This window comes from Sinocyclocheilus rhinocerous, unplaced genomic scaffold, assembly GCF_001515625.1.
Source record: "Sinocyclocheilus rhinocerous isolate Xijiao unplaced genomic scaffold, SAMN03320098_v1.1 scaffold576, whole genome shotgun sequence".
NCBI lineage: Eukaryota > Metazoa > Chordata > Actinopteri > Cypriniformes > Cyprinidae > Sinocyclocheilus > Sinocyclocheilus rhinocerous.
Genome location: NW_015662167.1, coordinates 1247688 through 1261096, shown reverse-complemented (window position 1 = coordinate 1261096; position 13409 = coordinate 1247688). Strand labels below are relative to the sequence as shown.

The following is a 13409-nucleotide window of genomic DNA, read 5'->3' as shown; positions in this document are numbered from 1 at the left end:
AAAAATATATATATAAAATATATATATATATATATATATATATATATATATATATATATATATATATTAAAAAAACATAATAATAATTTTATATAAAAATATTTTTTTTAGGGATTGCAATATCTGAAAAATATCTGAAAAAACACTATGCATAAACATGGTTTTGCCTTACCCTCATCCAGCACAGCAGAGTCTGACAACGAGCTATTGTCTGAAGTGCCTTGATATAAAACAGATAAAATAAGAACAAGATGATCTTTGATAATCAAGCTGTTAACTCATTACATGGTGGAGTAAAGTGAAAAAAGTAAAAAAAAAAAAAAAACACCTGAAAAAGTGCTCCTATTAATCACTCACCTCCTCTCTGTGTGATTATGCCAGGGCGTGGTGAAGATCGGCCATGTTCCAGTCTCAGCCTGAACACAGCTTCCTGTAGCTCTTTGAGTTTCCTTCCCTCACGCTGGTACTGCTGTAGACGACTCCTCTTCACCGCTTTGCTGAGATGTTCCTCCTGACACAGTCTCTGGGCCGCTACGTATATCTGCTGCTGAAGAGCCAGACCTGCCTCCACAGAGCTCAGCTCAGAGTCCTGTGTATCATGTTCATCAGATTCAGACTTATTTATATGAACCGTCGATTGTTATCCATGGTTTGTGTGAATACAGATTAAGAGTCAGTGTAGGACTTTACCTCAGTTCTATGTAGGATGCTTGGCTCATCTAATTTAAAAGCAGCTCCGATGCGCCGACGAATTTGAGGGGGCTTCTCTCCAGGTAACAGGGGATAATCTGAGGACAAATGTCCTGTGAGCTCCTAAAACAGAACAGGGAATTGATTAGGGATGCCCTAGAATTAAAATTCTGGCTCATAACTGATTTGTTCTTTGTTATTGCTGACAAAAGGCAGATAATAAAAATCTATTTGAAAAAAAAAAAATAAATAAAATCTATCTTGGGCAGTCAAGAAGATCTGTAATTTGTCAATGTTATTTGTAAGTATAATTACATTAATTACATCATCAAACAATTAAGTGAAACAGAACAAAGTCACGACGAGCAAGTTATCACGAACAAGCCTTTAACCAGAATTCCTGTTTCTCCAGTATGAAACCTTTCAGCGAGTCGGGACAAGTTACAGCTTTCAACCGCTACATTATGCAAGCCTGTTGTTGAAAGATTCGGTTCTTGCCTAATCTGTACCAAGAGCTCTACCTGCCAAACTAAACCAGCCATCTATCTTCTCCAAATCCATGCCAGCATACGTTTAGATACAATTCTCTTTGAGACAAAAACCTCAAGCCCACAGCTCTTTAAAAAACCTCAATAGAGGTGAAGCCCTTCAAAAATGGATGATACACACTGGTGTGACATCAGACTTATTGTGACATAAAGGTGTCATCAGGCACTGAAGAACACCTGGACAAGCCACAGCAAGTGACTCCAACAGGAAGCAATGATGCATTTCTGTGACTTAACATCTTATCAGGAGGACTAATACACCACAATGCCTCTGGGTCTGAAGGTGATGAACCTTTCGGTGACTTGCTCACTCAGTCATTGGCTTGAGGTGGGAATGATGTTTTTATTTTTTATACCACAAATAACTATTAAGCATCCTGCAGCATTTGACATGCCTTCTGAAGAAGTTATTTTGGGCGGAAAATTTAACTTCAAAAACATGATGGTATCCGCATGCAGCGGAAGTCCCCTCTAATTCCCGTGTGAGAACTGCCTTATCTCTCTTCAGGAGTGTTTTGGTGGAGCAGTGAGTGTGAACGGTAACTTACGGCCTCTCTGATGCAGAGTTTCTTGAGCTCCAGTAAGCACATCTTCAGCCTGTCCTCCAGAGCTTGCTGCTTGAGTTTCATGACCCGAGTATGAGTATTCACATCCTTCATCACTGTGGTGGGGCTGTCAGGCCCTACAACAAATAAAAGACCCCTGATGAGGAGCAACTTCAAGATAATAACAGAAAATCAGCAATTTTATAAAGAACTAGTCTTTGTTTCAATATGGGTATAGTCAATATAGATAACTAAATGTTGTTTGTTCTAAATTGAAACCAAATTATGATATAGTAATGTATCCTAACAAAAAACCCTAATGATGTCAATTTATAATCAGCGTTTGATCAAAGTCATATCTCAGAAACTGACCTAGACTTTCAGGAAACAAATACTCATCAACAACTATGATATGATCAGAAATGAAAATGAAGGCTATGTTGGTGGATTCAGTCTCTGAAAACGGCTAAATGATTGACAACAAAGGATTTATTTTTTCTCTATCCGGTGACTGGAAGCAAATGCCTCTGGCATGTCTGGAGAGCTTATCTACTGAATTCTTGAACATACATTTTCAATCAATCATGTGACAGCACACAAAGAGATAACTGAGCAATGACCAAAAAAGAAATGTATGAATGCACAGAAAAAATGTGATTATTAGGTATACATTATGTCCCTTTGTAAGCTGCTTCCGATTAAACCGTTACACCATTAACATTATCCTTTTCAGAATTGAAAACCAACTACTAAAACATGCATTTGCAAATGTATGTAAAAATTTTTTTACTTTTGCAAAAGTTTGGTCAGTATTATTTTTTCTCACGAGAATTAGTTGAAAAAAAACAATACTGACCAAACTTTTGAACAGTAGTGTAATTTTTTTTACATACATTTACAAATGTAAGTAAATGTAAGTAAAATAATAAATAGTACAATAATAAATGCTTACCAAGGCTGCATTTATTTGATCAAAAAATACAGTAAAAACAAAAATAAGGTGAAATATTCTTACAATTGTAAAACATTTTAAGATTTCAAAACAACTGTTATATTATTTTAAAAAAAATTATATTTTGAAATTTAGGCCTAATTTATTCCTGAGATGGCAAAGCTGAATTTTCAGCAGCTGTTATTCCAGTGTCACATGATCTTTCAGACATCATTCTAATATCCTGATTTGATGCTCAAGAAACATTTATTATTATTATTATTATTAATGTTAAAAAAAAAGTTTAACATTTTTGTGGAAACTGTAATGCATTTTTTCAGGCATCAGAAAAAGACATACTGACCCCAAATTTTTGAACTGTGAGTGTATATATATATAAAATAATTTTATACATGTCTATTATGAATATCATTTTATTTATGTGTTGTGACAAAGTTTTACTTCCCAAGAGTGATTTAAGAGCATTTAAAAAAATGTTTAGCTTCTAATCCTTTCACTGAACTATACAGAAGAAAGAACAACACAAGGCTGAGTAAATGATGATAGAAATGTCATTTTTGGGTGAACTAACCCTTTAATCTCACAACCACATGCTATATGGCATAAAATATATCATTGTATAGGCAATGTGTAACAGGCTGAACCTACCAGAATGCAGAATAACCCCACTGTCAGTATCACTGATCTCCTCTTTTCCTTCCATGACGGCTGGTCAAGTGATCTTCGAAGTGAAAGCCTCGGTTTTCTCTTACGAGTTCCTAAAAAGCAAGCACAACTTTTATTTTAGCTGGTCAAGCCAAAGTGAACAAAAACTAGTCTCGTGGAACCACTCAGCCCCTCAGCTGTGACGGGTGTCCTGACCCAGAGCCACAGGGGTCAGAGCGGATTCCAGGAGACTGCTCTGGCAAACAATAGTTTTCACAGGGCCACTAAAAATCAGTCTAACTACGCCTCTCGGCTATGCGCCGTCAGCAGGAGCTCAGGGTGAGCTTTAACTAAGAGGCCATTCAAGTAAATACTCTTCCTTTAAACATCCATCTGTATCTGAAAAATGTCCATTTTCCAGGAGGAACAAGGCTGTGCTGTGCTTAGATTACAACACTGGAATGCTCCCTACAGAAGAGGTAAATGAAGAGGGCTGCTATGCCTCATTGCACTCACTTGTAATTAATTAACCTCGATTCCTTCTACAACAGTTTCTCAGACCACTTACAGTTAAAAGGAATTGCAATTAGCTACAGACTGGTTTTCACGTCTCTTACATTTACATTTATGGCAAATGCCTTTATTTATATATACAAACATATATATATACTTGTATATAAAGTGACCTAATAGTAACTTAAATTAACATCTAAATTAACTATATACTATGCATATTTCAGTGGCATTTCCCGACAATATGTGACATCATAATGCCAAAGTCCAGACCACTACCAGCTTGTGACACATATCTGACCCTGGACCACAAAACCAGTCATAAGGGTACATTTTTTGAAATTGAGATTTATAATAAATAAGCTTTCCATTGATGTATGGTTTGTTAGGATAGGACAGTATTTGGTTGAGATACAACTATTTGAAAATCTGGAATCTGAGGGTGAAAAAACATCAAAATATTGAGAAAATCGCCTTTAAAGTTGTCCAAATTAAGTTCTTAGCAATGCATATTACTAATCAAAAATTACGTTTTGATATATTTACGGTAGGAAATTTACAAAATATCTTAATGGAACGTGATTTTTACTTAATTATCCTAATGATTTTTGGCATAAAAGAACAATTGATAATTTTGCCCCATAGAATGTATTGTTGGCTATTGCTACAAATATACCCGTGTGACTTAAGACTGGTTTTGTGGTCCAGGGTCACAAATGTTCTGCGGTGTATGACTCTGACAAATCCAAGAGTCTCACCGCCGGCTTCCTGTCAGTATGTCAAAATGTTATTCTACGTCATGATGACAATCTCCTGAGTAAGCTGTGAATATCTACAGTTGGAACAATGATTAACAGATGCTCTATAATCGGTCAGCTGTGATTTTATTACTTTGAAACTGCAGATGCACTCTAAGTCACTAACAGTGCAACCAGTCATTCTCCATATCACAATCTTTAAAGAGATATAACACAAAAAATAGCCTCATGTTTATATGGTTTTATTATAATTATTGTTAACTGTTCTACCAGTAATGAATGAAATATTAAATCCTAACCAATAGTAGTAATTTTTATATTGGGAATCCATTTTTAACTACAGTTTTATTTCTGGATGTTATTATTAGTAATATTATAAAAACAATAAAATTACTGCAAAGTTGTTTTATTTTTGTCTTTGTTTTAGGCTATAACTTTTAAGTTAACATTTCTTGATTTGAGAATGAATGGCTCTAAAAAGTTGGTGCTATTTATCAGTAGACTCAATATTAAAGAACTGATAACTGATCAAGCAAAAAAATCAACCCGATGTTTAGAAAAGGCAGAATTAAAAACACATTAACCCCAAAAATTGTTACTTGTTATAATTACAACTATCATATCACACAACCAGTGAGAACATTCTCTAAAAAAAGAAAAGAAAGCTAGCTCTAGGCATTTAGTTGTGCTTGTATGGTAACTTATATGATAAACTACAGTCATTATCACATTAAGTACTCACATATTGTAAAATACTGATCCCTCTTAAAGTATAAGTGTATCCGGCAAACAGAATAAGTTGATTTCCAAGAGATGTCTAGCTCCACACTGCACTCCAACTCTGGATGAGCACCGGTAGGAGTTCGTACTGTGAAATGAACCTGGGCGCGTCTCGCACATACCTCTGTGTGTGTGTGTGTGTGTGAGAGACATCACAGCGTCACACCTCTTGTACACACTTGACGAAGGCTATAATAACTCCTCCTGTTGTTGTTATTATCAGCATGTGCACATACAATTATGAAGCAAGTAATGAAATCACACCATAAAAGTGTAAACAACGTGTCTAAGTCAAGACCACAACGAAAATCTTAAACTCAAAATGTAATTCAAACTTGGAAATAAACAATAGGCTTTTCACATTTCAAATAGTTAACCCTGGGTTATCTTGCTTGACGTAAGAGTGGACAGAATGGACTTTTCGAACTATAAATGTAAGAATGAAATGGTCCCTTCTTTTCTCCAATTCATGTGCTGTCTGTCACTGATCTTTTTTTCCACTTAAATGCAGAAACGAAAGGTAAAATGTGGTGCTAAACCTGCTTCTTAATTACAAGTGTGAAACGTTCATTTAGCCAGGGGTTAAAACCAGGGTTTAGAACGAAGATAATCCAGGGTTAAGGGCAATGTGAAAAGTCCTAGTACAAGTTTTGGAAGTTTTAAAACAAAAGAAATGTTTAAGAAATACACGAATAAGAAATATTTTAAATTGAACAATATTTCTGGGTCACTAATCAAATAAGCAAAGTTGTGACATTCCTGATGTGAGCTCCTTTATACAGACAGCCAGATGTTCATTCATCAAGAGATCTTCTTCGGATCTTCTAAAATCATGCTTAAGAATATGATCATCAGGTTTTATATAAACTTGAGGAGTTTATGCAGTTCAAATCTGCATAAGCAAAGCAAAAGGGTGAAAAAAAATGTCTGAGCATTTTCACATGCATTTTATTTTTTTGGTTTAGCTTTTCGTTAAATTTGTATGACAATAAAATGATTTGCAATGGAAAAGTGTATTAAATGAAAAAAAAAAAAAGCAAAACTAATTTTCACCAGTGGTCTCAGACTTTTTGGACTCTGCATAGGCCTTCACAGATCAGTGTTTTATGAGATCCTGCTGCCCCCTAATGGGGATACTTAGGCCAACACCATTTTCAAACCATTAGCCTATTTACAAGAACTCACATGGTTTACATTAACATTCAGTACAAAAAATGAATTACAGTAATCTGGAATATTTTTTTGGCATCTAATTAAGAGTACTGGTGTCCCAAAATACCTCAATTCATCATTTGCATTTAAGTTAACCAACTGATGCAAAGATATAATACCAAACAAGCAAGCAAACAAACTCCTTGTTCAATGAAATTCTTTTAACAGCACTGTAATGCAAATGCTGTTGTCATGCATACAGTTGCCTCATTGAGGCATTGTGCAGAAACTCATTCCACTCTAACATTCTGACACAACAGGAAACCAACCCACACACAGACGTCAGAGGAAGGAGTACTGCAGGAGACGCTGCACCTGCTGCTCTCATGCATCGTTCACATACATTCAGGATCCTTGTTCTCACAATGGCTCTCCAAGAATGCCAGTTAAACGCCTATTGGAGCCACCACGGCTGCCAGACGGGATAGTATCCTATCACCCAAGGAAACATGACTGCTGGAGCATACCAGTATCTGGTTTCACAACTAGTCTACACCATTACTCTGTGTCCAAAAACAACAAAACAAAACAAAACAAAACAAAAAGGCTAGGAATGGGATAGTCACTTTGCATATTTGAGTATAATAATAAATCACCAAAATTAAGCCTTTTTTTAACTCTTTTGCTATATTTTTGCTTATAGTCGCTGGGTTTTGAGCGGTAGCTATATTTGCACGCACCCAAATTATGTTTATAATAATGATTTATTGCTTAAATGCCTTCATGTAAACATATGAATCAATCCAATTAAGCCTGAGCCAAACGAAACTTCGATCAGATTGAAAGGGTGGTGTAGACCTAAAACGATCCGATCAATAAGAAAAAATAAAGCATGTAAACATTTGAATTTGACTACTTCCTCAATTTGATTAAAAATTACCTTGTGCACATGACAAGTGCCGTGATTCACATACATTTTCATCATACAAACTTTCTCATGTCTTACAAACTGCTCAGTGGACGAGATAAATGTGAACTTCAAAAATGACAATTATCAATTAGAAAAAATTCCTAGAAAAAGGATCTGGCCCAACGACTGACTACAATTCTGCCAATTTCTTAGTCCCTAATTTGTACATCTTGACATCAAACAAAGATAACAAAAACAATAGGGTTAAATTAGGATCATGTCAGCTTTTCAAAAACAATACAAAGCACCAATAAAAGTATCATAAAGATTAATAAGCTGCGGCATACATCAGGTTTCCTGAGTCCATACAAATTAGAAATAAAGACATATGAGTTTAGAACAACAGAAGGGTTTAAAAATTGCTGGCAGAATGCAGAAATCAGTACTTGTCTTTGTCTAACATAACCATGGGCTGGGCTCCACAAACACTGAATTGAGCACTGATCTCTGAACTGACCAGATTTAGCCACAAGACTTATGTGGGAAGTAATTGAGTTTTCTGGATCATGTTATTTGTGTCAAAACAAACTCCAAAGGGACTTTCCTGCTAGGAGATATAGGCATAAATGTGCTATTTTAGACAAATCAGGCGAACACAGCTGATATTTAGTAGGGAAATTTCTGAGAACTGCTTTTAAGCAGTAAATGCACAATGGATCATTAAGAAAACAACAACAGATCATTAGTGTTTGTTTATCTGGCACTAACTAGATGATTCTAGGATTGTTTTTATCTTCCTGTAGCTTTATATTACAGCCTGTATGAGCTAGTACGAGTCCTTTGCTGTAAAATGGGTTTCTTGGGTCATGTCAAATGTGCATGTGAATGTTATGTGGCAGCAAAGTCTGCATAGCAGCAATGGGTCACAAATCTAAACTAGCAAACTGAACAAGACAGTTGTGATAGAATATATACATCGTTTATTTAGTGCAACATCCACTGGATTTCCATAGGATTAGCTGTCTAAAAGTTAAAGCTGATATTGTATGTAAGCCTGTAGATTCATATCTCGCCTCCTCCCGGGGATGTGGGATATGTTGGATTAGCACGTATGGGAGCCGGAGAGGGTTTTATTATTGTGTGGATCTCCCCCATCCTGCCCATTCAGACAGGGAGCTCAGGCACGCTGGGAACACCAGTGAACTGTGACAGCCGCATATTAACCTTTACTTAGGACCTGTCTACACCAGGCACAAAAAAAAAAAAATGATGAGAAGAAAACGGTCTATAAGGTCAAGTTTTACTTGATTTACATTTAGATTCAGAAAAAAAAACATACACTGTTTAAAAGTTTTAAATGTTAAAATTCTCTTACACTCACCAAAGCTATATTTATTTGATCAAAAATACAGTAAAACAGTAATATTGTATAATATTATTACAATTTAAAATAACTGTTTTCTATTTGAATATATTTTAAAATGTAATTTACTCAAAGTGGTGGCAAAGCTGAATTATTCCAGTCTGCAGTGTCACATGATCCTTCAGAAATCATTCTAATATGTTGATTTGTTGCTCAAGAATCATTTCTTTTTATGATCAATGTTGACAACAGTTGTGCTGCTTAATATTTTTGTAACAATGTAAAATCTTTATAGTCACATTTAATCAATAAGGCATTCTTGTTGAACAAAACTTTTAAACGGTAATACATAGGCTACACTAGTGATAAGTTATATTTGATATCAGGTTATGACTACAAAAAAAATCTATAGGCATTATTCTCACTAATGTTATGATATTGCATCCACATGACATAGTAAAAAGTGAAATATGCAGCTATTTTTATATGATCTGACCCTACTTTCATTCAAAAAAGTCAAGTTGATTCAGTCCTTTTAAATAATACTACTATAATACATTACACTTGAATTAAACACGTTTTTAGTTTAACAGACAAAACATTTTGTACAGTTTAAAGTATCAGCATAAAAACAATTAATATAAGGCTAAACTAAATTACAGTCTAACAACTGCACTGTATAAAATTACAATGGAGGTATCTAATAGTGTAGCAGAGCAATCTAAAGCCTATGTGAACAGAAAAGGGATGTTACACTTAAGAAGACGGATTAGGACAGAAAAGAAGAAAATGGAATTGTCAAAACAACATTCCACAAACCATTTTGTGACATTGAAAAGACATTGCTATCTTTAAGCATGAGGAAATGTTACATTTAGCCTTAATAGGAATAGGAAGGGCCTCAAACTTGGTCCTAAATATACACTGTGGGTCAATGTCAGTAATTATTGACTTGTAATTACTCCAAAATAGTATCCATAGTATGACACTGCATAATTAAAGCTTTGGCATGTGAGGCCGAGAAGGAATAATAATGTTGAGGCCTGTGAACACCAACACCGCACCCTGGCGTTTGGTACTTGTGTGGCTGCAGGGATCACTTTTGGCAGAAAGAAATTGGTTTCAAATGAGCCAAAGCACAGATGGATTCTCTGATGTGGACTGACATGTCGTGTGCTGTACCACCAGCACGAATCCCTCAGGCTGCAAACCCCAGGAGTACTTTCCCTCCGTATATTCCCTCCGTTGTGGCTGCTGTGTGTCACATGACGACCCCCCCCCCCCCAACTCGTGCCCCCTCAAAAATAATGAGTGCATGACGCCCCTGCTGGGCGGTATGTCTGCTAGTGGAAAATGTTTGTGGCTAGTTCACCCGGGACAGCACACATTTGAATATAATCATTATAATAGCAGAATAATATCAGAAAAAAACTTTTAAAAACATTAAAGGGAAATTACGGCTTTAATCAACACCGCTTGTGGCACTATGTTGATTACAACAAAATTTTTGACTTGCCCTCCTCTTTTCTTAAAAAAAAAAAAAAAGCAAACATTGGTTTAACAATGAGGCACTTATAATGGAAATGAGTGGGGGCCAAAAAAAGTATTTTCAGTGTAACGTCATATCCAATTTTACAACTTTGTTGCCACGACAATTAGGGTTGGGTACCTATGTATGTATGTACTAGAACCGAATCAGAACGCAGATTTCGGTGCCTCATTTCGGTGCCACCAATGCTTGAGTTATCGATTGAAATATTTGTTCTCTGGTTCTCAGAAACGGACGTAGGGATCACCGGCACCGCACGTGAAAAATAATTTCCCGACTGAGAAAATTCACAAACGCAAGTTGGAAAGCTCTAATAATAAAAAAAAAAAATACCGTCATGTACCGTGAAACCGGTATAATTTTGAAAAATATCGTGATATCAATTTTTGGTCATACCACCCAGCACTATTCTATACTGTAAAAAGCATATGGTAAAAAGGCTATGTCGATTAGCAATGGATTATAAATATACTTAATTTTGATGAAAATACCAAAGTTGGCTTGAATAACACAGATAAACTATACATTGTCGCAGTCAAGTGTTTATTTTCTTTGTTTTATCATTCAAAACGTTTATATCTTCTGTTTACTCAGTTACAGCGATAGCAATGCCTTTGTTCATATTAGGGATTTCCTGAGTCTTTTTCCTTCTGTCAGTATCGGTTCAGGCACCGTTTAGGCACTGGAACCGTTTTAAAAGTATCGATTTGGCACCGGTATCGGAAAAAACCCAAACGATACCCAACCCTAACAACAATGCAATGGCTAAAACCCTAACAAAGAAAAAGTGATGAGAACAAGTTTATAGCTCAAACAATGCTCAAGTTTTAACTGAAATACTGAATAATTATTGTTAAAACAAGATTTTGTTTTAACCGTCCTTTCTTTATCCAAGAGGAAGTGCAGTGTTTCTTTGAAATCAGTGTGTTATGGTTACATATGGCTTTAGTCGGTTCCTGTTTAGTCTTTGTGTCATTGCACAGGACAGTAGATAAAATATCTATCTACTGTCCTGTGTGGTGACGCATGTGTAACAGTAATGCAGTTTAATAAAAAGCTATTTCTGACTAATTCCTTCAGGTTTACAAGACGTGAATGATGCTGTATGTATTAGTTTACAAGAAAGGACACCATTCAATCACTTTTCTATACTGACTGTCTTGATTTGTATTACTCTAGACATCATACAGTACAATGTATTTTGTATGGGAAGGAAGGTACAATTATCGCAAATATGAGCCAGGAAAAATTTTAGAATAAAACAACACAATAAAAACAACAGATTTTGAAAGTCAAATCCAATATAATGCACTGCCGCACAAGCAGGCGAAATAGAAACATCACTACAGCACCTGTCATTGTATTAGGCCACATTCAGAGGTGCTAATGAGAGCCTAAAACTGAGCTGTCGACAGCAAACAATACAAACGCACTGCTTGGCTCCGGTTTGGCCGACCCTGGCTATGAACCAACAAAGCCACAGATTCCAGGGCTATTCACGTTCAGTGGTCTACTCACCTCCCTCTGATGCCGACCCACTCAAATCACCCTTGATGATTTGAATCACACTGATCACTGGATTCCAAAGCATTACACAAGGACAAATTGTTCAGTTGTCTGTCTTACACGAGGAACAACACCTGAAAAATTACATTAGACTACAGAGCATCGACTTTATTACTTAAAAGCTAAACTTGCAGTTCTGACCTGTTTTGAGACTGACTGATCTAGTTCATGTGTCTTTATAAGCATTAAACCAAACCCCTGTTGCAGAAATGAGTGTTCCCAGCTGAATTAATGAATGGTGTGTAAAATAATATCCACCTTTAGACAATGAAACAATATAAGCATGTGATTCTCACGGCACAGTTAAAATACCTGTGCAGGCTTTTTTTCCTCCTTGGGTTCTAAACAAAGCTTTACAACTTCTCTACACTGTCCACACAATATTACACTTCCATATAAACAATAATCACAAGAGCTTACTAACTTCACTCTGTTAAAATGTTTTCATTAGTATAACATCCTTGTTCCCATCCAGTCCGCGTTTCACACTACAATATAATTTTGTCATTTCTTTATAACTTTAGGAGTTACTAGATTTAAAAAAATTTATTTTCTTAGTTACTAGTTACATTTGAAGAGGTCAAAAAGCGAAAAGGACATATCACTGCAGGTTGTATGATGGCATTTTACTTAAAAGTTTAAGGCAGCAACTGAACTTCAACACAATATGGACTAGGAAACTGTTGTCTTATTTAAAATGATTTCACAACGAAAAGAGTTTACATTTAATGAACCATTTAGGGTATCACGAAACCACTACATTTTAAAATAAGCATGTACTTATTAAAGAACTTTTGCAGTGATATTTTCAACATAATCCTGGATTTGTCATGGTTACAAAATCTGAATGTATGTAGGCTATTTTGCTGTATTTTCTAGAATCATTAAAATAGGAGAATGTCGGGTTAATGTTACTTTGTTCAGTTTCGTTCAGTAAGTTACACCATACTTTGAAACTACGCATAAGTAAATATATACTTTTTCACTTTTCTGCATAGATGTCCAACTTTGAATAGTTACAAAGAGTGTGAATACTTGCAAAACTTTGGTTGAAACGGCTGTGCTGTATAAGCTCAATTTTCATCTGGTGCGCTGCGTTAGTTAAGGCTATGTGTAGGTATAATCGATTAAGGAAAATATTACCATACCTTTTGTCGTCATAACAGGAAAACCTACGCAGAGTCGTCAAATCTTTACGCAATGCATTATCATGGGATATTATTTATTCACGCTTTCTCCAGCGCCGCATTCCAAATTGATGTAAGCGAGACTCTGAAGAATGGACGATACCAAACCACGCGAACTAAAGGTGTTACGTCTAACGTAGATTATCGTTGATGGTTCTGATAATAGAAATAACATTTAAAAGAAATTCGTAATGCAGCAAAATTAACATAAGACGTCTGAAGAAATGCGAGACCTGTCTTTTTATTCTATG

General features: G+C 35.7%; 1 protein-coding gene across 4 annotated transcripts in view; it reads right to left on the bottom strand.

Moving 5' to 3' along the window:
- Positions 1 to 13202, bottom strand: part of LOC107727857 (uncharacterized protein C1orf106 homolog) — a 20106-nt gene extending 6904 nt beyond the window's left edge. For 2 of the 4 annotated variants that reach the window (XM_016537878.1, XM_016537880.1), the window contains exons 1-6: positions 5394 to 5558; positions 3384 to 3493; positions 1787 to 1920; positions 691 to 813; positions 358 to 589; positions 173 to 220 (exon numbers count right to left, since the gene is read on the bottom strand). In XM_016537878.1, coding sequence (XP_016393364.1) covers positions 173 to 220; positions 358 to 589; positions 691 to 813; positions 1787 to 1920; positions 3384 to 3438 — 592 coding nt within the window. In that variant the 5' untranslated portion in view covers positions 3439 to 3493; positions 5394 to 5558. Of the gene's footprint in view, positions 1 to 172; positions 221 to 357; positions 590 to 690; positions 814 to 1786; positions 1921 to 3383; positions 3494 to 5393; positions 5559 to 13119 lie in introns of those variants that run through there. The other 2 variants (XM_016537879.1, XM_016537882.1) reach the window with 2 other exon arrangements.
- Between the last annotated feature and the right edge of the window lie 207 nt (positions 13203 to 13409).